This window comes from Artemia sp. Qi Xiang Cuo, chromosome 1 (genome assembly GCF_049724085.1).
Source record: "Artemia sp. Qi Xiang Cuo chromosome 1, ASM4972408v1, whole genome shotgun sequence".
NCBI lineage: Eukaryota > Metazoa > Arthropoda > Branchiopoda > Anostraca > Artemiidae > Artemia > Artemia sp. Qi Xiang Cuo.
In genome coordinates this window covers 61428209-61453574 of record NC_142794.1, presented here as the reverse complement: position 1 = coordinate 61453574, position 25366 = coordinate 61428209, and the positions used below count along the sequence as shown (strand labels likewise).

Genomic DNA, 25366 nt, shown 5'->3' with positions numbered 1-25366 from the left:
GAAATTCTTTATGGGAGACTTATCACTAGGAGGATTTATCCATGTGGAATTTTCCACTGGAGAAACTTTTCCATTTAGGGGGGGGAGGTACAGAGGAAATGTTGTACATAGGGGTTATTTCTGGCAGACTTGAAAAAACGATCAGAATTAAAATAAATGACTGGTCTTTTCTAAAATAAAAGTATACTAAGGAGAAATTTTCCGGTGGAATCATAAGCAAGAAATGTTCTGCGGGGGAACTTGCAGCGAGGATGGAATTGTCTGGGGGTAATTTCCCACGGCTGGTGGGGATTTTGTACGGGAGGAACTTTACATGGAGAAATTTTTGGTCGAAAGAGGGGGAAATTTACATTCCAGAGGAAGAGGAATTTGCCCACATTAAATGAAAAACGTTTTTTTATTTTATCAGAAATAAAATAAAAAAAGTTTTTTTAACGGAAAGTAAGGAGCAATGTCAAAACTTAATACAAACAGAAATTGTTCCGTATATTAAAGAGGCTGCCCTCTCCTCAATACGCCGCTCTTTATGCTAAAATTTGACTTTTTGTCCGTATTCTTTAAGGACGACTTCTGCAACATAAGTGCCGTTTATTTAGAATGAGAAGCTTTTCAACAGTACTAAAAACTTGGGGTCAAACAGTTCGTGGTAACAAACTGTAAGCAAGGAGTAACTCGGTGCTATTAGTTACCAAAACTTTAAAAACAGGATTTTGATAAAAATCGATGAATCAAAAGAATTGACGCCTCATTTCCTGGAGAACTGCCGATCAAACTGATCAAAGCATGCAGCAACGAGCTTGCGGTACCGTTTACTGCCGTAGTAAACCAATGCCTGAGTGAGGGCACCTTCCCGACACGATTCAAAACTGCTGTGGTCATTCCTATACCGAAAAAATCATTCGTCGAATCTGCAAATGACTTAAGACCCATCTCAAAGACATTGATTTTCTCAAAAGTCCTGGAAGGAATTGTCTTCAAATGGCTTTTCGAAGATATTAGTGAAAATCTTGATCCTCGGCAGTGCGGCTTTCGTCCAGGTCATAGTTCTGTCCATTACCTGATCCGCCTCATCAGAGACATCCTGGAACATCTGGAGATTGACGGTGCTTATATTGACTGCATCATCGCGGACTTCGTGAAAGCGTTCGATTTACTCGACCACTCAGTTGTTATCAACGAAGCAACTTACCTTGGAGCAAGACCAATTGTCTTGCGAATTGTTGGCAGTTTCCTGACGAACCGCAAACAGAAAGCACAACTTCCCAATGGCGAAACGTCAAACATCAGGGAGCTAACCTGCGGTGCAGCACAAGGATCGAAGTTAGGCCCTTTAGCCTTCCTTATTGTGATCAACAAACTTTTGTGCGAGATTATGGTACGCTACAAATTCGCTGACGATCTCACCACCCTCCTCTTCAGACTTCTCTCACAGAGCCTACAGCCAGACCCAATCCTAACAGTAATGAGAAAAATCGAGGATGAAACAAACCTAGTGAAACTTACACTCAGCCAGGAAAAAATAGTCCTATTTAGGGTTAATTTCCTTAAATGGCCAGTTCCAGACCCACAATGTGGTGGGCTGAAGGCTGTAAAAACGGTGAAGATCATGGGTGTCCACCTGGATGCCGATCTGAAATGGAATACCCACGTATCGTCAATCGTATCGAAGACCGCCTTCCACCTAAGATCTTTTGCCTACTTTCGCCGCTTTAGGATGAAAACTGAGATCATGGTTGTATGCTACAAATGCTACATTAGACCGCTCACTGAATATGCCTTCCCAGTGTGGCACAGCGCACTGACCATAGATCAAAGCGACAAAATTAAAGGATTGCAGAAAAGGGCCTGCAAAATAATACTGGGGAGTGGTTACGTTGACTATGAGATGAGCATCAAAGTTCTGAAGTTGGAGTCCCTCAAAGAGAGAAGGCACACACTGGTCATGGGACGAAAAATCCTCGAGTCTGAAACACACCGCGATCTACTTCCAGATTTTGAGGCGCGCCTAAGTCAACGTTCTACGAGGCTCAGAGAAATAAAAAAAAACGCAGCAACGCTGGAACGACCGCCGATCCACTCATCCGAGCGGTACCTGAAGTCATTTGTTCCATATTATGTAAAGCGCACAATGGAGACCCGGAAAAATTGTAATTAAAACAAGTTTAAATAATTTAATTTTGTAAGTGTTTTTACATTGTTTGACTCCTACTTTTATGTTTCTTGTTAACAAGAATATTTAGAAGAAAATAAAGTGAATTTGAATTTGAATTCCAAATTTATAAGATTCATCAGGTCTAACGTTACCCACGACAAGCTACAACCCTGAGAAAATATACCTGATTTTAGAAAAAGGGGAAACACCTCCAAAATGTAAGCAATCCTGATCGAAATCACACCGTTAGATTCAGCATATCAGAAAATCATTCCGTAGAGGTTTCAATGTCTTATATACAAAAAACGGGGAATTTTTTTTTCCAGAAAAAACATCGCGGAAGTATTTTTGCTTGTTTGTTTGTCGTTTTTTTTTTTTTTTTTTAAGGGCAAAAATATCCAACTGATGGTCCTAGAAAATCGGAAAAGAGCTATTTGAACACAAATTAAAAGTTCTAGGGTCGCTTTCAAGTAACCAAAACGATTGTCCCACGGCTTGAAACTTATACTTGACGCTTGAAACGTGGAGTTGGCTTGAAACTTGTATCTAATCCTTTTTGATTCCCGGGAATATTTTTTGTTTACACCTTTATTAGTGGTAATAAAGAGGGGCTATATTGCCCCTCCCGTTGCGAAAAATATTTTCTATGAGTATAAAATATCACATTCACAAGCCTGCCAGCACAGAGGTGGAAAAATTGACGTGGGGCATCATGACCTTCACCAGGGAATTTTTTGGGGGTGGTGGTGGCAAGTGGTACCGGAAATTTTGTTTTCATGCGATTTTGAATGGCAGCATTTCTCTTTTCTTATTTATATGCAATGTTTTAATGTATTTAAACATTATATAATGTTTCAATATATATAATGAATTTAAAAACCAGAGAGGTCACGATTAAAGAGGTCACGATGGCTTCAGGCACTTACAAAAGATACACAAAATTTCTATCCATATGAACAATAATACCCTTCTCCGTCCCCCCAAAATTATGAAGTAAAAATATTATTAATGATTTATTTAAAAAACCTACCGTTCATCGAAAATATCCAAATTTTGGCCAAAATTTTAAATACAATCCAGCATTTTTATTCTTAAGCAGAAAAATGGAAAAGCGGGGTGCTACCAGTCGATTGACAATAATTTTTATGTCGAATTTAACAGCTAGAAATCGGGTATTTGAGGATGGTACCCCACATAATATCTCGGATGGGCCAGGACATGATTTTACAAACAATCAAACGAATGTTTTCAACCGAAATTAAGAAGCAATGTTAAAACTTAAACGACCAGAATATTCGTAGATTAGGGGCCTGCTTTCCTCAACCACTGGTTCTTTACGCTGAAGTTTGACTTTTTGTCCAAAAGTGTCACGAGCGAGGAACGAGAAGTTTTAACGTTGCTCCTTACTTTCAGTTGAAAAAAACAAATCTTTTTATTCAATTAAATCAAGAATGCGAAATTTTGTTAAATAATATTAGGGAAAGTGTGCTGTAACCACCGAAATAGCGGCTTGGATCCTTTACTCTTGGTTATCAGATAAGCTGAATTTGACAGTTTAATTTTTATCGAGATTACTCCTCTTTTTATGTGGGTTTTCGCATTTACCAAAAATTATATATATTTTCGTATGCTTATAAATTTTGATGGGTGCTTATAACTTATGCTTGTAAATTAATAAATTCTCATGTATTTGGGATCACCATAAAAGCGGATTCTCTTGCTTCATATATTACTATTGAAATTCCTTCTTTTAGAGTTTTATTTATGATTGGCAAGGATCACTCTTTACTTAAAGTTTGTCAAAAAGCGTTTGGCGATCTTTCTCTTAATTTTGTCTAGAAGGAGACCGAATTAGTAGCATGGTTGCCACCCCTGGTGATTTAGCACCATTTCTAGTGATTTTAGTATTGCCTAAACAAAAAAATCATTAAATTTGCATATAAATCACTAGATTGTTGAAGAAAATCACTAAATCAATTAGGAAATCACTAAAATCTAGTAATACTTCTGTCACCGGGTGGCAACCCTGCTTAGTAGTTATCTTCAAGATCTCTAGTCATGACCTAGCAGATCCTTGTTTAAAAGTTAGTTTATGCTCCATCTTGTTGGGCTTTTACACTACTCAATTCAAATATTTACTTTTTATTCCCTCCAGTTAAGTTCCAATTTCCTTTGAATTCTTCCCTTATGATCTCTTCCCACCCCATTCGGGGACAAAAGGGGGATTGAATTTTGTTTGACCCCAGATGGATGGTCAAAAAGAACAATCTTTGGCAATCTGTCACCCATCATCCGTAAAACTAATAGAAAAATAGAGGCTAAAAAGATAAAGAAAAACAAACAGAAAATTCGAAAGAGAAAAAGAAACTTCAAAGGGAAACAAAGTATGCAAAAGGAATACCTCAAAATTCCCGTTCCATCCCATTAAGTTTAACTTCTTTAGGATCCTTGAATTTTTTAAATATTTGATTGTTGCCTGCAAGCTCCAGTCGTCAATTGAAATCTTTTTTGAACTCAGATCGACATCGGATACGGTCTTTGTTGCGCTTAAGCCTTGTAAAAAAATGGCGACGAAGACCACACTGCATTTCCATAACAAACAACAAAAGTACGAAGAACAAAAGGGAAATCTTTTTGTAAGACAGAGGAGATAATTTGAATGAATATTTTGGCCCTAAGTCCAAGGGCTGTCCCCAGCAATACAAAAATATATGAAATAAAAAACAATCACAACAAAATGCTACCAATAAAAACAAAAAAGTGAAATTTTTTTTTTTTTCAAAGCAGTCCTATCATCCTTACTTCTGCGAATTTTAACCAGTACTGATAAAAATTAAGGTAAAACTAAGGCGATTCAATGAGATGAAAGAAAAAAAAATTAAAAAAACGTTCTCATTGGTAATCCAGGCTTTTTGGCAGCTAACCTCAAAGGTCTTTTTGTGACCGGTTCTGTGTTAATGTCTATTGGTTTTTTAAAATATTTTGTAAGATCATTTTTAATTAAATTTGTGTATATTCCAAGATTCCAAGTATTCCAAGTGTATATTCCAAGATTCACTCCTGGACCGGCTGTTGTTAATCTATCCTCTATAACGCTTGAACCAAAGGAAATTCAAATTCTCAAAAAAGGTCCAAAATTCTCTTTTCTTCCAAGACATGTCCCTGTGGCAGATTTAATTTCCTCTCTAGAATCCTCTGTGCACAAATTTTATACATTTATACCCAACCCAGATGAAGTTAGAGCTAGTCTTATAGATACCATTTACAACAATCAAAAAAAGATTAATTTTCCCGTCATTAAAAAAACGGAAAATTTGTATGACCTAAAAATACTATCTAATCTCCGTAATGATTCATCCATTATTATAACTAAAGTAGATAAAAGCAATTCTCTGGTTTTCATGGATACGACAGATGACGATACACAAATATTCTCATTTAAATGACGAGACAATTTATAGAACTATAACCCACGATGATACTGATAAATTTGCAAACACAATTATAAATGAGTTAAAAAGATTAAAACAAAATAGTAAAATTACCCCATAACAATATAATAAATTTTTCCCCCGCGGTAGCTTTTGCCCAAAGTTTTATGGTCTACCAAAATTAAACAAGCATGGCATTCCCTTAAGGCCCATAGTAGCATTTACGAAAGCCCCCACCTCCATTATTGGGAACCAGTTATATACAGCCTTTAAACCTTTGCTTTAATCTCAAAAATCATATATATGTAATTCGGTAGATTTAGTTGAAAAACTCAAAAACGTAAATATCTCAGAAAATACAATTATAAGTAGCTTTGACTTTGTTTCAATGTATACAAATATTGATGTCACAGCATCTGAGCAGTTATTAGAAAGTAAAATCAAAGAAAATTATCACTTAATAGAAGCTTCAGCAGCAGGAATAGATTGTGATGTCTTAATGACCTTGGTTAAACTATGTAACAAATACTCAATGTATTTCCAATTCCGTAATTCTTTTTACCAGCAAATTAATGGCTTAGCGATGGGCGCGCCCCTCTCTGGGTTACTGGCGAATATTTATGTGGAACATATTGAAAATTGGGCATTAGATTCGTATTTTTTTAAACATATCTTTTGGGGACGCTACATGGATGACGTAATTTCACTCTGGAACTATGGGGAAAATGAGCTTAAGGTTTTTTTAGATCACCTTAATACTTACGGTAGAAATTTACAGTTTACTTTAGAAATCGAAATCGCAAATAAAATCCCATTCCTAGATGTGTTAGTTATTCGTAGCTCCGATAAACTCAATTTTACTATTTATAGAAAACCAACACAAAATAATAGATATTTGCATTTTAGATCAAACCCCCCCCCCCCAAGTTAAAAGAGCAGTCGTAATATCCCTCGTCGATTGTGCCCTAAATATTTGTTCTGATTCCCACATCACAGCAGAATTAAACTTTATCACGGACATACGTTTTGGAAATGGGTATCCTATGTTATTTATTAATAGTGTAATTAACTGTAGACTGAAAAGACATTCCCGTAAAATTAATGATAGTTTACCAAGTGAGATGTCTGACAAGCCCTTAAACATAATTTACCTCCCCTTTATCCCAAAAATCACTACAAATCTTAAAAAAGTTTGCACAAAAAAGAATCTGTATGTAGTATTCACAAATAATTTTAGAATCATAAATTTTCTAAATTATGGTAAAGATAAAACCCCAGTTACTCGCCAAAGAGGGGTCTATCAAATACCATGCGATTGTGGCAAATATTATATAGGTAGAATACACCAGAATTTAGAAAAGCGCAAACAACAGCATAAAGATGATGTTGTCAAAGCTCTAAATTCTAATATTTCCACTGTTTCATTTGATTCTCCATTAGGGAGCCATATTTTTGAAAATCTTAGCCATAATATACTTTTTGATGAATCCACCCTTATTAGCAATGACCTGGGCATAAAGCAGGTAGTCCGAGAATCAATTGAAATCAAACTTAAGATGAATAATAATATTTCCTTAAATAGGGACTTGCATTTATTATACACTAAATGCTCTATACAAAAATTTAATTAAAAATGATCTTACAAAATATTTTAAAAAACCAATAAACATTAACACAGAACCGGTCACAAAAATACCTTTGAGGTTAGCTGCCAAAAAGGCTGGATTAGCAATAAGAACGTGTTTTTAACTTATTTTTCTTTCATCTCATTGAATCGCCTTGTTTTACCTTATTTTTTATCAGTCCTGGTTGAACTTCGCTGAAGTAAGGATGCTAGGACTGCTTTGAAAATTTTTTTTCACTTTTTTGGTTTTATTGGTCGCATGTTGTTGTGAGTCTTTTTTCTTTCATATATTTTTGTCTTGCTGAGGACGGCCCTTGGACATAGGGCCGAAATATTCATTCAAATTATCTCCACTGTCTTACAAAAAGATTTCCCTTTTGTTCTTCGTACTTTTGTTGTTTGTTATGGAAAGGCAGTGTGGTCTTCGTCGCTATTTTCGTCTTGCTAATGACAGTATTTTTGGCACACCCGGTAGAACTTAATATGACTAGGGATCGTTATGTTCGATAACTAGGCATCTAACTTAATGAAAATCTATAATTAGAGTAATATATTGACTCGAGCAAGATGAAAGTCTCCAAGAGTCTCGGAATCATTAGAAAGCTACTACGCCTAATAACAGGAAAAGTTTTTAAAATTATTTTCTAAAGCATAGTTCAGTCTTATGTTCCATTTTGTCTTGTTATTTGGATTTCAAACCTTCCTCTGGTCACAGAAGCCACATCCAAAGGTTTATGATAAAGCAAGGACTAATATTAAGGAAACTGACCGTTCTTCGTTCAAACTCCTGCTTGATTTGAAATCTTTATTTTTTGTCGTATGCTTCTTTCAACTTCTATAGTTGCATGGCCATCTTCTTGCTGCCCTATGTAATAATGTATTTTTTGTTTTTGATCAATCGACTTATCATCTGCACACTTCCAACAGCCTATATACTCCTTACACTCCATTCTTGCGGTCTGACTTCAACACTCTGATACTTTATGAGAGGGTCTAGAACCCGCTCCCAGAGCCTATACGAACCTCCCACTCTTATGGTATCTACGAAAAGTATGTCGAAAATTTTCACGTTAATAATTGAGTTTTTTTTTATGGTTTCTTCTGGAGCTGATGCCTCTGGATTGCGGTCGGATATTTGTTTAAGCATGAGTTATTTGAATTTTATTGATAGTTTGATTGGAAATCACGAGCTACCACTACTTCTGCGTAGCTTGTGATAGACGGGATTTTTGAGGCGCGAATTTGGTCTTTTTGTTGTTGTTGGTATATTTCTTTTGTTTTTTTTTCTAACTGGGCAAAGTGTGTTGAAGTTGATTTAATTGACTCGAAACTCTTTAATTTTATTTTAGTTTTCCAAGCATTAAGTTTGAAAAAAAAAGCAAACCCAAAAGTACTCAGCATTTTGCTACGTATTTGTATAATTTGTAGATCTTACGGTCACAAATTAATTACAATTAAAAGAAGATTATAAATGAAATTGAGGCATCTACTTAGAATTTTTCACATCAAGGTCATTTGGATCAAGTCTTATGATTGACCCGATGAAAATTAGAACCTATTTTTCGACGCTTAATACTCATGTGACTTAAATGACTTTTTGCAAGTAAAGAACTAACTGAATAAACAATTCATTATTAGTAACTTAAAGAAGCATGGACATGACTTACTTCTGATCTGAAGGGAAATACAGCAGAGCAAGCATAGATGGATCAAAAAAGGCAGCATCCGCTCTCGCTGAAGCAGCAAGAGACTCTCTATAGCTTTCTTTAAGCAGTCCCTTTTCGAAGAGCCAAGATGATTTCTTGATACTTTCTAATGAAGATGAGACGTTACTAGCCACATCATTGCTTATAACAATGTTGGTTATGGTCTCTAGTAGTGCAGTTAGAGACTAAAAAAGAGAAAAAGGACACAGTACTAACAGGGATTTGTTGGACAACACTACAAGATGTTACATTTAATAAACTCTATAAAATGTTGGCTTGCTAAAAATATATGTGTATATATAAAAACTAGATTTGAAAATCTCCATTTCCAACTAATACCTGGTTACAAAAACAGTTATTAAATAAACACAGAAGAGACTTAAAACCACTAATATATTGTATTTTTTGTCTGAATGTGTTTCAATGGACCAAGTTTTATGAGGTAATCTGGGATTTTGAACATAAGCGATGGACAGTGATCTAAACACAACACAAATTAAAAAGCGGATCAAAAAAAGAAGAAAAAAAACAACAAAACAGATAAAAGACGGACGCAATAAAACATATAGAGACTCTTAGACGCTATAAGGTGTCTTTCAGAGAAAAAAAAATGTCATGCACAGAAGATGTTTTGCAATTTTAAACGATTTTCTCATAAGAATACGGACACAAAAATCTGTAAAAAAGCAAAGAAATTAAGCCCAATACGGTATACCTGCAGATTTAGCCTTAATTTAAAAATAGTTACTTTACAATGACAGTTTTCATTTCGTCTAACTTCAAGAAATATATAAAAGTTTGCCAGTCTCTGTGTAGAATTTTATTCTTATTAATCATCTCAATAGCATAATGTTAAATTGCTAGCCCCAAAGGATAAAAATAAACAGATTTACTTTCTTGACTAAACCCAGTCGTACTGGATTTCATAACATACTATTCCCAAAAGCACTTCATATGGAAGGGGTCGTCGTATAAACGTCAGATGGGACTCATTTGATTGGAAATTGGAAGTTCTAGTGCGCTTTTTAAGAGTCAAAAGAGATCGGAGGCCAACTAGTCCCCTCCACGCCTTTTTTCCCCAAACCTATCCGATAAAATTTTTGATATAGCTATTTTGTGAAAAATAGCTTAGACATCAGAAAATAAGAACTCCAGGGTTGACAAAACCCCCCAGGGGCAGGCGTTGTAAGCTATGCCCTGGGGGCATATATGGTTCCTATAGAAGAGATATTCATATAAACTTCAGAATGGGGATTCAAAAAAGATCGAAGGGCACCTAGCCCCCACCCCCACGCCTTTCCCCCCCAAATCCATCCGATAAAAATTTTGAGATAGCCATTTTTTTCGATGTAACACCTTTAAATTAGGTGTTGTTTTCTTAGACCACACTGGCGTTCTAAGACGAACAAATAAAATTTCAAATGGGGATAAATCTATTTATTTAGACAGTGAAAAACAGGTACAAAAGTCCAGATATTTCGATCATATGTACAGTGACCGTCTTCAGTAGAAATACTGGTATACTGGTGAAATATTGTTAAAAATATTTCGAACATAAGATAATAAAACTCCGGGGTCGACACAAACCCCGGGAGCCTAGGGGCAAGTGTTTCAAGTTATGGCCCGGGGGCTTATAAGGTTTTTATGTAAGGGGAGGTCGTATAAACTTAAGAGGTGGCTCATTTTATTAGAAATTCAAAGTTCTAGCTACGTTTTTATGAGTCCTAAGGGCTCGCAGGGCCTCTATCTCCCCCCCCCCCCCACACACACACCCTCTTTACCAGAATGCATACAATCAAAATTTTGAGATTGCCTGTTTGTTTGAAATAATTCAACAATCAGATAAAAAAAACTTCGGGGTCGATATGGAAGATGAGTTTTATGGAAGAAGTTCTCTTTTTAAGAGTAAAAAATGACCCGATGTAGATCCCGGCGCCGCGCCGGTGGATCGACCGAACGCCGCCAATGTCTTCGATCCCGTACATGTCCATTAGACATTCCGATTGTACTAATTAAAGCCTTTGCCGACAATCTCTCAGAGCCTTTGTCCTTACTTTTTAATGAAATTACCTCTACTAGTAAATTTCCAAATTGTTGGAAATTAGGTTTTATTACTCTCGTAAAAAAGAAAGGTAACAATCAAGATTTTGATGGTCTCCGTCCCATTACTCTTACTCCAGTTTTTTCGAAGTTATATGAAAGCTTTTTAGCTGAGTGGTTGAAAGTAAAGATAATCCCAAATATTGACCAAAGACAATTCGGAAACCTACGGTCTACATCTACTACCCACTATCTTATTTACCTTATGGACACAATATGTAACACACTAGAAAAGCCCAATACCTGGCTCAATGTTATCACTGTTGACTTGCAAAATGCTTTTGATTTAAACAACCACATTATATATTAGAAAAGCTATCTAATGACTTTCAATATTACCCTTATTTAATTGGAAAAATTGTGTCCTTCCTCTCTAATAGAACGCAATTCGTGATATACATGAATCTATATTCTAATCCGTTCTCAATTTACAAAGGTTTACCCCAAAGAATCTTCTTAGGTCCAATTTTATTTCTTACAATGATAAACAACCTTGGTGTTTATTTCCCGGATAGATGGAAATTCGTTGATGATCTAACTGTCTTAGAGACATGTTCCAAAAATTCCAAAAGCAGCCCAATGTACATCTTGGAGTCGAAATCAGCCGAAGCTCTTACTGATGATATGAAAGTCAACCCTTTAAAGTCAACTGTTCTTACTACTAATTTCTCTGAGACTCCCCCTTATTTCTCCTGTCCAATCCCCCCTGAAATTTCTGTTACCACTATGAAATTACTGAGCGTTACCATCTCAAGCGACTTAAAATGGGATTGTCATATTAATGATATCTTAAAACGTGCAAATGGCGCATTTTCCCTCCTTAAACTCCTTAAAATTTTAAATGCCCTAAATCGCACTGTTTGAGGATTTTCCTGTCATTTGTACGCCCAACCCTTGAGTACGCCTATCCTGTTTGGCATCATGGCATTTCCATTGAATTATCGGACAGAATAGAGGCAGTACAAAAAAGGTGCCTAAGAATTATCTTCAATGAGGGTAAAGTACCTTATATTTCCCTTTTTAGGAGAGCTAATCTTGTCACCCTTAAGGAAAGGAGAGCAAAAATTACCTTGTGTTTTGCTAACAATGCCCTTCATAACCCTCGAACAACTCCCCTTTTCCCTGGTCAATATTCACCCCTTCGACCCCGTCTCCCGCGTTCTGTGTCAACAAAAATCCCCCTTCTCGCCCCAATAAGAGTTTGCACAAAAAGATATAGAAGAACTTTTATCCCTTACATAGTTGACATTTTCAACCGCTGAATATCGCGGCAATTCTTTAGTGCGTCAACCGCAAAGTCGGAGCTTTTCTTTCTCGTGTTGTTTAGTATTTCGATTTTCTTGATTAGAAATCAAGCAGGGCTTGCACTATCCCCGAATTTTCGGGTATTTCCCCGAAAATCTATGTGTCACCCCGAAAAAAAAAATTTGGTTCCACGAATCCCCGAAAATCACCCAATCACGGTGCCACCCCAAGTGATTTATCACCAGTGACTTTCCCAGCCGAATATTACTGTCCATACCATAATTCTTCACTACTCTCTTGTTCGTTAATTCCCGTCTCTTTTGTTACTTTGCATAAAAACCAGACAGATGCAATTGCAATATATACTGTTCTTCATATGTTGACAAAAAAAAAGTATCGTCTTTATGAAATGAGTTTAAATAATTTCGAATACAGTTTCCCAATTGCTATTTCTTACGTCATTTGTAGTCAAGAATTTATTTTTAAGTTGAATAGAACGCATTCACAATTATACAGCTTTAGTTGAATTTTGAAATTGATAGTCGAAAGATTGTTTCTACAGCTTAATCACAAGTTTGTATAATTTTGATTTCTTTTGCTGCTTTAGATAAGATTTTCTTAATTTTAAATACACAACTGTTGAACGGCTGATAGATTAAAGAAAATACAATATTCTTTCTGAAAAAAATTTACCCCCCCCCCCCAAAAAAAAAAACCTTCTATTGAGACAAAATTTAGCTATAGACTAAGCTATTTGCAAGGTTGGGGAATTAAAGATTGAAACGGAAGTTACCCCAAAAATATGATTCATAAGAAATTGTAAATTATTACCTATAGGGGGGGGATAGGAGGCTGTCATTTTTAATTGATAATACCTCATTTATTTTTAATTGAAAGCAGAGATGCCAAAAAGATAATTATTTTTTTTCGTTTAAAGTGGAGACGGAAGAAAATGACATCAAATTCCCTGGGAACCATTGAAATATTTTGACAGACCCTGGGCCCTCCATTAGGACTTGTTCATCGTCTTAAGTATTTTCCGATTTCTCATAGGCTACTGACCTAAATTGGCTTTTGCGTGTGCCCCCTTGTAATAGATTCATTGGATCTTGCTGAATGCCACGGTGAATCTATAACTCAGTTTTCCAATAATTTGAGGTATATCTAAATAATTTCGATATTTTTTTTGTTGTCTTTGTACCCCTTTACTCATACCCTCATTTTTTTTTCAAGGAGCACTAAGCTGTTTAACGTTATTTCGCGTGTTTGTTTGAACCATATAGTGACCTAATTAATTATGAAGTAAATTATTTTTTTTAACTTAAAGCTGAGACGGTATCCTATCAAGGTGGTATCCAGAGGGGGGAGGTAGAGAGGTATTAAATTTAAATGATAATACCTCAATTTTTTTGAAAACAGAGATGCCAATAAGTTAATTTTTTTTTTAATTTAAAGCAGAGACGGTATCTTATCAAGATGGTATCCAGAGCGGGGGGTGGGGGCATAGGGAGTTATTATATTTAAGTGATAGTACCTTGATTTTTTTTTTATTGAAAGCAGGGACACTAAAAAGTAATTTTTTTAAATTCAAAGTAGAGACGGTATTCTATCAAGGTGGTATCCAGAGGGGGGGGGGTAGGGAGTTATTATATTTCAATGATAATGCCTCAAATTGATTTACTTTTTAAAGCAGGGATGCCAAAAAGTTAATTTTTTTTTTTTAAATTTAAAGCAGAGACGGTATCCTATCAAGGAGGTATCCAGAGGGGGGGGGTTAGGGAAGTATTATATTTAAATTATGACATCTTGAATTTTTTTATTGAAAGCAGGGATGCCTAGCCTAAAAATTCATTTTTTTTTTATTTAAAGCAGAGACGGATCTCATAGAACATTATGTGGCTGCTTTAGAAAAAATACAAAAGGGAGTGTGAAGGGAGGTGAGAGACTTTAACAAGAATATGACAGTTTGGTTGCTTCCAGTAGCTACTAGGTGGAGTATCCTATGAAAGTGTACTGTCAATGAACAGAGAAAGTAAATTTGTAAATTTAAGCTGTGATTTGAGAAAAACTGATGAAAGCATTAATGTTTGCAGTCAACATTGATCGGCGGCGTGTCGGCAGCACGCCTCCACTGCTATTTTTGGCCCCACCGCCACCGGTCTTCCCTCATCGGCGCAGCGCCAGGGTCTAATCCAATGGCAACTAGCCCCCTCCCCCAACCCTCTTTTCCCCAAATAAGTCCGATCGAATTTTTTTATATAGACATTTTGTTCAAAATTGACTAAAAATCATATAATAAAAACTCAAGGAATAAAACAGTTTTGAAGTATCCTAAATTTTCGGCGAAATCGTTTTTGATGTTTTTATGTTAAATGTTCCAGACTTTTTGTTGGTACTTCAGATAAAAACCACAGGCAAATATCATTTGGCAAAAACTGTAAGCAAGAGAAAAATATGATGGCTTTTACTCATTTTTTTTTTATCTTAAGTGTTATCAGAATCATATATTTTAACTCTGCATTCGATAAAATTTTAGTTTAAATGTAACTGTAAATATAAATTTGTGAAAAAATGTAAAGCGTAACTATTGATAAAAATGTGTCTGATGTGTAAGTTGATAATAATGCATACTGTTCAAGTATATGTAGAGTACAGATAATATTGTCCAAAAATGGAATAAAATGTAACTAGTTTGATCAGGAGCACTACGGTTTTCACAGTCTTTTTTTATTTTTCTGAGCGGTGTTTTGAAGCTTAGAAAAGGTCTAATAATATTCTACACTTTTTTTTATCAGGGAATGGTGAAAAAGATATCAAATCTGTCAGGTACGTCAAATGAGGAGATTTTCATTGAAAAAAATGAAAAAAAATAATATGAAAAACGGACCACATCGAGTTTGAAAAATACTTTACCCTTTCCCCTCCCCTAGATTTTGGTGAATTAACACCACTGAAATCTACTCCAAAATTTAAGCAGACTTCAGAGAAAAAACCCTTCATTTCGTATTAAATTAAAAAGTATCACATAGAAAAAAACGAAACTATCCTAGCTCCGAAAGTAGACGTCTTACGGACCATTTTATGCCGAACTTGCGCACAACATGGAATTACCTTTTCAAAAACTTGAAATCACAATTCTGTAACTCTTCTGAATATCCAGAAGACAACAAGGGAAAAGTTGATTTTGTGATCCAAATTCTTGATTTTTTTTTCTTTTTACGGAATTTTAAATAGTTACTTTTAATTTCGTATGCATATCAGCTTTGAGCCCAGAGCTAGACTGAAATTCAGCCGTGATCCAACACACACGCAGAGAGAAGGGAAGGGGTTTTCAATAGTCTTGTCATCAGAAAATCTCAAATCCCTCTTGGAAAACTAAAAATTAATGTCCTAGTTCTGCCTTTTGGATAGGGGTCCCCCAGGGGACGAAGGGTCACCAGGTTCCCTCGAATCTGTTTAGTCACTTAACAAATGTACTCAATTTCAGAATTTGCAATCAAACAAGTCTTTCCGTATATTTCCAAGGCCATCCTGTGATTAGCATCCTGTGATAACATAATAAGATATAACACGAAACTATAACGGTCTTCACTAAGTCAACACTATTGAATTTAGAATGGTGGAAAACTCCACCTGTCATTGGCTTCATTGACGTGACAGCCTGTCCCAAGCCAGGAAGAAGGAGGAGGGTTGGGCATGAGGTTTGCTACCTGTCGCTGTAAAAACACCCAGCAACGGAAACGTCGACAATAGCCTCGGATGATTCATCTTCTTCCCTGATAACGAACCCAGCCCACCCCTTGACAGAATTCCTGACTGTGAAACAACCAACGAAAATTGGATTCTGTGACGTGAAAACTATGCGTCAGTCATCAAAGCCCGAGCAAGTTCTCAGAAAGATGAAACAGAACAAAATTGACATACTGGTTCTAAGTGAAATTCGGTGGAAAGGTATTGGCCTTGAGAAACTAGAGGATCGATGTGTTATTCTGCAGTGGTGATGACACCCATCATAGACCAGGGGTAAGAATACTGTTGTACCCCAAAGCTCATTGATCGCTTTTCAAATAGACACCTGTGAATGACAGGATAATGTCAACTCGAGTCCCTCCAGAGCACAAGAGGTTTTCAGTGATCGTGTGCTATGCGCTTACAAATGAGGCGGATGAGCATGCCAAGGACATTTTCTATGAAACATTACAGGCTGTTACTAAAGACACCCCCCAACAAGATGTACTGTGTGTTCATTGTGACTTAATTGGAAAAATGGGAAGCGATCGTCAGTATTGTCTTGAAGTTCTAGGTCAGCATAGACTTTGCGAAATAAATGAAAACGGCGCGTTATTAGTAGACTATGCACTAAGTAATGATCTTGTTGTTGCCACAACTTTTTTCGACAGCAAAATAGTGCATAAGTACACATGGACGTCACCAGACAGCTTAACTCGGAATCAGATATGCCATTGTTTGATCTCCCGCAGGTGGCGCACAAGCCTTTTAGATGTACGTGGGTACAGAGGAGCTGACCCATAGTCCGATCATACGCTTATGGTCGCTCACGTGCAGATCAAACTTCATGCCCATCATAAACCCAGTTTAAACCTAAAAATACCTTAAGATACAGATTAACTCCATGACCGTACGGTTCACAGAGAGTTTTGTATAACTATACAAAATAAGTTTGATTCTCTAGCAGTGGAAGCTAGTATACCAGAAAGCATTGAACGAAGTGGGACACCGTAAAAAGTGTATAAACTACGGTCTCTGAAGAAAAACTGGGGTTCAGAAAGAAACCAAAGGAAAGGAGGATCTCTGACACCACCTGGAATTTGATTGATGAGCGTAAGGTACTTAAGCAGATCTTACTGACTGCTGCCACACGGTGTGCAATGTCAGCTTAACAGCTTCTCTACAAGGAGAAGGACAAAGAAATGAAAAAGAGAGCTAGGAAGGATAAAAGACTTTTCCTCTAAATTAATACTGCACGAGCAGATGAAGCTGCTAAAAAGGGTGATTGTAAAACTGTTTACCGGCTGACTAATGAGATGGTCGGGAAACAGAGGAGCAGAATCACCCTGGTAAAAGACGAGAATGGAGTGATTTTACAGATCCTAATAAAATTGATGAAAGGTCCACTTCGATAAATTATTAAATAGACCGACACCCAGTGACAGAGAAAATGTACCTGATATCCCCTTTTTACAACTTGACATAAATACTTACCCGTCAAGCTCTGCCGAGGTCATGTATGCAGCAAAAAAGCTGAAAAACGGACGAGCTCCTGGCATAGACGGAATCCCAGCGGAAATACTAAAGTATTCAATAAGAACATGCCTCTCTGTGGATCGCCCTTTTCACCAATATATGGAGTATAGGGAAGGTTCCACGTGAATGGAGTAAGGGGATATTTGTGAAAATCTTCAAAAAGGGAGACGCAATGGTGTGCGATAATTGGAGAGGCATCAACCTTCTACCAGTACCGTGCAAACTATCGGCTTCCACTATATTGCACCGGATACGAAAGGCAGTCGATACACATCTGCGAGAAGAGCAGCACGGTTTTAGAACCGGCAGATCGTGCTCTGACTTGATATTTGTATTGGGAACGCTTGTCGAGGAATCAAAAGAGTGAAACAATAAGTTATATTTACTATTTATTGACGTCGAAAAGGCGTTTTACTCAGTTGACCGAGAATGCTTGTGGAGAGTCCTTAAGTATTATGGGGTGCCAGAAAAACTAGTGATCATGATAATATCCCAGTACGAGGAGACCGAGTGCTGCGTTAAGACCGAGAATGGCACAACCAGATTTTTCAAGATAATGTCTGGTGTGCGTCAGGGATGCGTACTTTCCCCATTTCTTTTTGTAATTATAATGGATTACATATCAAGACGAAACTCTGGATATGGCGTAAATGTAAGCAGCAAGCAACTATGTGATTTGTATTTCACGGATGACGTGGTCTTGCTAGAAGAGTCTAAACAGTGGTTGCAGCAGCTACTTAACGCAATTACAGAAAATGCAGGAAAAGTGAGGCTAAGAATAAACGTTGACAGATCAAAGAGCATGTCCATCACAAGCTCACCGCTTGTTCTGCAGCACAAGAATACAAGTACAGAACAGGTGAAGGACTTCAAATACCTGGGTAGCTGGATCGATTGTGATGGTGAAATAATGAGAAAGATAAAACGCAGAATTGCTCAGTCAACTGGAGCTTTCAATAGACTTAAGCCCATTTGGAGAAGCAGCAAATATTCCTTGCGACTGAAGCTACGTCTCTTCAGTAGTAATGTGCTCTCCATACTTCTCTACGCTAGTGAGTGCTGAAAAATGAATCAGCAGCTCGAAAAGAGAATTCTTGCATTTGAAAATATGTGAATGAGGAGAATTTTAAACATAAGTTGGCAACAGAGAGTCAGTAACTTTGAAATCCGCAATAGAACGGGACAGCTTCTCATTACTGCTGTTCTGAGGAAGAGGAGGTGTCCATATGTAGGTCATGTACTCCGTAAGAAAGAAGGACGCCTTCCTTGGACAGCGTCCGACTGGAAACCAGACAGCAGAAAAAGAAGAGGTTGTCCAAAGCACACTTTACGGCCAACTTTTGATCGAGATCTGAGGACGGCTGAGACCTCGTTAATACCTGAATGGGAATATGTCATCGCTGCAGCATTGCTTCGGGACGAGTGGAGAGGCTTCGTCGACGCCCTATGCGCCACCAATGGCTCAGGAGGAACTAAGGTCTAAGGTAAGGTAAGGAAATGGTCACTATAAGAAATAAAGTATCTTTTTAAAGGCTGATAGATGAATAGCAAAAAAAAAAAAAAGAGCTGAAATTAAACAGCGTATTCAGTTTTAAATCAATTAGGCACAAAGTACAAATGTTTAATAGTGGAACACTTTACTTTTTTTAAACGAGAGATAAGACAAGCCAAACCTTAATAGCTTTGGTAGAGTAGGCAATGTTTTCAATTGTTTTTAAACGAAGTAAATAATCCACTTCCCAATCAGCTATGGCCTTCTCATTCAAGGAAATTCTAGCAACATCCTTCGGTAGCTGAAAACACAAAGAACGATTATTATTAAATTACAACAACAACAAAAAAACTGTACATGAAGGAGCACACACCACAAGAAATGGTTATGAAAACAGCATAAGGGGATTGTAACGAAATTTGAATCATATTCAGCCATGGAATTCTGACAACTTCTTTTTCCCACAGTTTTTCGTCAGAAGACAGGTGCCTCAGTTTCTTTGTAGCAGGATTCATGTCCAAATTTGCGAGGCACAGATTTTCAAATGCATGGCGGAATATTAGCCAAGATCTGAATACATACACCTTTTTTCATACTAAGTTTGAAACATGGGGCTGAATCCAAGCTAGGAAACAAAGCTAGCGTTAAAATTCAGTTTTATTATTATAGACAGAAACAGAAAATCTTTACTTAATGTAAAGATTTGTAAAGCAAGATGCTCATAAGCCCTACAGGCTTTAGTTATGTGCTTAAGTCAGCTAATAACAATTTTAATCAATGACTGTTCTATGAAGCAACACAGTAGCCCTTATAAGCATTTAATAATTTCCTTAGTAAAAAAAGGCAGTCGAAGCAGCTTCTTGATATTCTGTTTAAGACTATGTTATTGATATAAAAGAAGAGACCATATATCAAATGCTACCATTTTCTACTCCATCACAATCAGGGTTTGTGTTGTAACAGAATAACAGCATAACTTGATGAGATCCATCTATTGGTCTTGTATTTTTTAGTTAGTTTGATTATTTTTTTATAGACAGTATTTGGAGGCTTTTTGCCAGCTCAGAAAATTTTCAATGGTTTCGTGTATTTTTTGTGGCTTTCCTTTCAAATTTCAAAGGAAATAAAATAATTTCAAGCCTCACTATATATCAATTTTGAAACCAATACATAGTATGAGCAAGGAAACTGATGAATAACGGCGAAGTTGAGAAAAAATTAAAAAGTTTTCATGAGGTACAAGGAAAACATTCTGAATACACGTTCTGAAGATACGACCATCTGAAACAAAAATGTGCAGCAAACAATTATTCTAGGTGATAGACGGTAATTTTTTTATTTATTATTATATGACCTTTTAACATTTTCTAGATTTCACCTGGCTTCACAGTAGACAGAATACACAGTATCGACAAAGGCTATACTCTCTGTTATAAAAAAGTGAAACACACTTAAAACCACATTATATTCCTACTCCGCCTTCGCGCATGTGCGATTCTGATGTATATATTACGGTAAGCCTATGGAAAAACCTGTTTCTTCCATGGCAGCAACTGAACTAAGGGGTCTCATTACTTCAGACTCGGCAAAGGTGTAGGTAATTTTCAACAAGGGCTGGCAACCAGAGTGGTTAGCACTACGAACTTGAAATCCTGAGGTCAGGAGTTCGAGGTGTCGCTGGTGATTTGGTTTGGAACGGGGGTCAATGGTGTGACCCTGTATGCTCAGCCAGAGTCGACCCAGCTCTAAATGGGTATCTGGAGAAATCTGGAGGGAAGGAAAACACTGGAAGTGTCGGATGATCCGCCCCCAACCACGAATTGCACTCCAGACCGAAGACAGCCAGTCAGGAGATCGATACCTGCGCAACGCAGACTTTTGGTCAGCATTCAAAAAAGTTTTTTTTAAGAGTTGGCAACCATCTTATAACTGACTGGGGCCATCCCTGATGAGTTACAGTTTCATAAATAACTATCAACTAACAATAAAGCATTATAATCGAATGACTAATTAAATTTAACAGCCAAAAATTAGTTTTTTGCTAAACTTAACTTTAAATTTTTGTTTAAAGTTAAGAGTTCTAAGAAGTGAAAAAGCCTCGTATCCAATTACCTGGCTCAAACTAATATATATTCTCAATTTTTCTGTCTTATGTTTTATAAAAGTGTATGCAGAATATTTGTTTTCATCATCTCGATATGTTGATTCTCAACTTCTTGTAAATACTACTCCTACTACAAACAACTCATTACAGCACCAAGTCACCTGAGACCGACACAGCTATGCACGCTCCTCCTCCATCCCAACCTACTCAAAGCCTCCCTCTTTACACCCTCTGAAGGAGTTCTTATTTCCCTTAAATCTTTCCTTATGGCATCCTCCCACCCGATTCAGGGCGTCCTGCTGTTTGGTTGTCCCTAGATGATTACCCGACAAGGAAGCTCTTGGGCAATCTATCATCCTTCATCAGCAGAACGTGTCCTAGCCATCTCAACCTTTCTCACAATATAGCCCTAGAAAGCGGGATTGATCCACATTTTTCACGCAGCTTACTATTTGAGATACGGCCAGTCAGTCGGGTACCCAAAACGTTCCGTAGATAATTTATCTAGAAAACATCTAGCAAATCCTCTTCCGTTCTTCGGAGTGCCCACGGTCCAGAACCATACGTGACAACTTTCATCACTGCAGCTTCCCATATTCTAATCTTGGTGCACACACTTATCTTCCTATTCTTCCAAAATCTTTTTTGATTGTGAAAAAAAAACCTTGGGTCTTGGCTATTCTACTTTTAATATCTTCACTGCACCCACCGTCTTTACTAATATTACTACAGAGGTAAGCGAAGCTGCCCACTTGTTAGATCTTCTCGTTACCCACTATAACCTCTTCGCCTTTCCTTACTCCTAGTCTTAGCAACCTAATTTTCTTAACATTGATTTTCAAACCTGTTCTTGCACCCTGAACTCGCAAAACTTCTAAAAGTTCATTAATGTCGCTAACATTTTTATCTAGGATGCTTAAATCATTAGCATAATCTAACTCTAGGAGAATTTTCTTTCCCCACTTGATTCCGTGTTCTCCCATTGCCTATGCTGTGCTCCTTAGAATAAAGACCATCAAAATGAGCCATTTAAATGGGGATAGGATACAACCCTACTTAACTTCTGATTTAATACGAAACCAGCTACTAACCTCATTTACAACTTAACCGCACTAATGTTCTTCTCGTACGTAGCACTGGATTACTTTAACATAACTACCTGGTATACCAAACAAGAATAGCAATTTCTCTAAAGTTCTTCTCTCATCTGAATCAAACGTTGGTTCATAATCTATAAGACTGAGGACTAAAGAGGTTTGATGACTGAGGCACTACTCATTTATCAATCTAAGAGTAAAAATTTGGTCGACGCATCCTCTGCCCTTCCTAAAACCCCACTTTTCTTCTCCTAAAACTTTTATCAACAGCAGTCTTCATTTAGTCTTCTGTCTTCATTTAGTCTTCAGAGTGGAAACACCTTTCTGGATTCACTCACTTTGGACAGAATTAATTAAGAGCTTTGAACATGAATTAATTCAGTGACCCTAGCTAACTCATCTTTAATCAGCGATAATATATCAAAACCTATTCCGGTTCAAAAAATGGCAAATAGAGTATGCCAGGAACGCAGATTAAGAGTTGCTGTTAACTCTATTTATTGCAGTAGCAGTGACTTTTACATCCATGAATATAGCTCTGGTATAGAAAGTTCTAAGTGGCCAAAACATTGGCTTTGACTGGATTGTACTACAAAAGAAGATACTAATGACAAGGTAGTACCCTTTGATGACTCTTTGCGTTGTTCCACCCAGATCCCGTCTATCCTTATAACACCTCCACGTCACCCATCGGGAAGTGACCTAGTCAACATTTTGAAGGAAGTGAGGTCATCACCCTTTTTGTCTCTCAAATCAATTCCTTGCCAAACCAGTTCCATGCCCCAGGACAGTCCCCCCTCAACCACGTCCGATGTGTCCTGCCAAACCAATTTCGTTTCAAAATCAACTGATTTCAGTTGCCAAACCCCTGACCAGGCTACAGAATTCAAGACCTTTGCTTCCTGCCAGTCCAACTTGTTAAACAACGTCCCTGCTGCACCTAAAACAAGATACCTCCTCCCTCCAATGCAGCGGTTATTATTATTGATGAGTGAATTTGAAAATGTTATTATGGAAATGTCCACCCTAACCCTTTCCAATCCAGGAAAAGGAGATATCCCCAATTTCTGTTAAAACCAATATCAAAACAAGACTTATTGATGCTAATGTCGCTCCTGATAACATCATCAAAAATCAAAATTTAACAGAAGACAAGGTCAACGACAAAATTATCGACACTAATCTAGTGATTTCTGATTCAACTAACATATAAAGACAAGTTTATGGGTTTAAAGGATTAAACTGTCTTGGTTTTAATCCCCTCTCAGGCACAAGTGTTCAAGGTCAAGTTCATTCTGAAATTGACCCTAATTATGCATGTAAAACTAGGTGTGTGTTCAATACTAGTGATGAACTATCCAGGAAACAAGTTAATACTAATAAAGGTATATGCAAATATACCTGGAGAGGGATTTGCACGAAGGAAGAGTCGTGTAAAAATCTTCAATTGTTCAAGAATTACTATTTAAAGTATTAATATAGTGGTCCTTGATGCAGATTCGTGCTTTTCGGGGTGTAAATAAGTTTGAGAAGTAGGCGTTACTTCGGCGAATGTATCCGAATTTACTTGAAATATGGATACAAATATTTTATAAAGCCCTTTAATAGTGCAAAAAAAAATTAAACCCACGGTCATCATCCTCTCCAGGTCCGTCTCTTATCTGTTTGGACCTGTCAAAAAACGATTTACATCAAGACTTCTCACTTTAGCGTCAAATGTTAGTGAGATGCTGTAAGCAGTTAAACTCACCGAAAACAAATTCTACCCCCTCCAAAGGTGCCAATTAAAATCTGTCAAAAGACGAGTCACCAAGCCTGTCATGTAACACACAAGTGTCCATTGAAGCACCACCACCAGCTTATTCCGGGGAATTTAAAACCCCCACCGTACTCTATCACCACAAAGAAGACCCTACTTCCATCCATTCAGGTTATGGAAGCATCGAATTACGTGACTCTAGTGTAAACCTGTGTTTTAGTTCTAACTTATGTCCCCCCAAATCCCTACTTAATAATATCCCCATAATTTGTCCGCTGTCCTCCTTGTCTCTCAAGCCGGGTGCAACCCAGCCTTTTAATCCTGCTTCTCAAACGAATCCCAGCCTTCATCCCGAAAAAGATGCCTCTCCTCTCCCAGATCCACGGTCCTCCCACCCCCCACTGCCTCCTACAATTAACAAACAAAAATCTGCCCTCTTTAGTAACCGTTTTACTTTCCCGAAGTTGCTTGTTACGAACGCCGAAAGCCCGAATTTCAACAAATTGATCGAGCTAGCCCTCTGTCAAGTACACAAAATTGATGTAATTGCCGTAATAGAGGTCCAAGCACAGAACCCTGATTTATTGAAAATTAATAACCACTCCCAATTCATAAAACTTCGTCCTCATGACCACCCCCTAGGTAAAAAGGGAGGTGAAATATTATTATTCGTAAGTAATTATCGTTTTCCCAAATTGATTCATACTCCAAACCCTCCAGATTACGATGAACTCGTTTTGGCAAATGTAAGCCCCAAAGTTTTACCACGCCCCTTTAATTTGATTGTGTTTTGCTGCTTCTATTATTCTCCAAATCAAAGCGCTGCGCAAAGACAGCGATTCTACCAACAACTGCATAGTAGTGCCGACTTCGTCCTATGCAAATTCCCGAACGCCGGTATTTTCTTAGTAGGTGATGCTAATGATCTAAAGTTAAATCCCCTTTGTAGTTCCCTAAACTTAAAACAAATAGTAAAAATACCAACAACAAAAGGAAATTCAACCCTTGATTTGATTTATACCAATATGCAGGCTTTCTATACCCCTCCTGTCCCCTTGTCCCTGTTAGGAGGAAGTTACCATTTTTGTTTATTAACGAAGCCTCTCAATAGCTTTAATCATACTTTTTCTGTTACTGAGTTCTCTTATCGCCCAATTTCCAATGATGGCCTTTACAAATTTGGATCTTGGATTACCAATGAAAACTGGCTGGCCCTCAAAGGAAAAAATGACATTAATTTTAAAGTCTCCGAATTCCAAAATCTGATTAAAACAAAACACATAAATTCCTTCCCTGTGAAAAAAGTAAAAACATGTTCTAATGACAAACCATACATTACTAGCCAATTGAAAAAACTAATTAGAATTAAATTGAATCTACTAAAGAGTGGT

The 25366-nt window shown here is 37.2% G+C and overlaps 1 protein-coding gene across 1 annotated transcript in view; it reads right to left on the bottom strand.

The window, feature by feature from the left end:
• The window catches only part of LOC148956556 (GPI-anchor transamidase component PIGS-like), a 105989-nt gene that overhangs the window by 2987 nt on the left and 77636 nt on the right, over positions 1-25366 (bottom strand). Inside the window, exons 7-8 of the mRNA XM_089091206.1 lie at positions 19197-19316; positions 8875-9098 (exon numbers count right to left, since the gene is read on the bottom strand). Of these exons, the coding sequence (XP_088947332.1) occupies positions 8875-9098; positions 19197-19316 (344 nt within the window). The remainder of the gene's footprint in view (positions 1-8874; positions 9099-19196; positions 19317-25366) is intronic.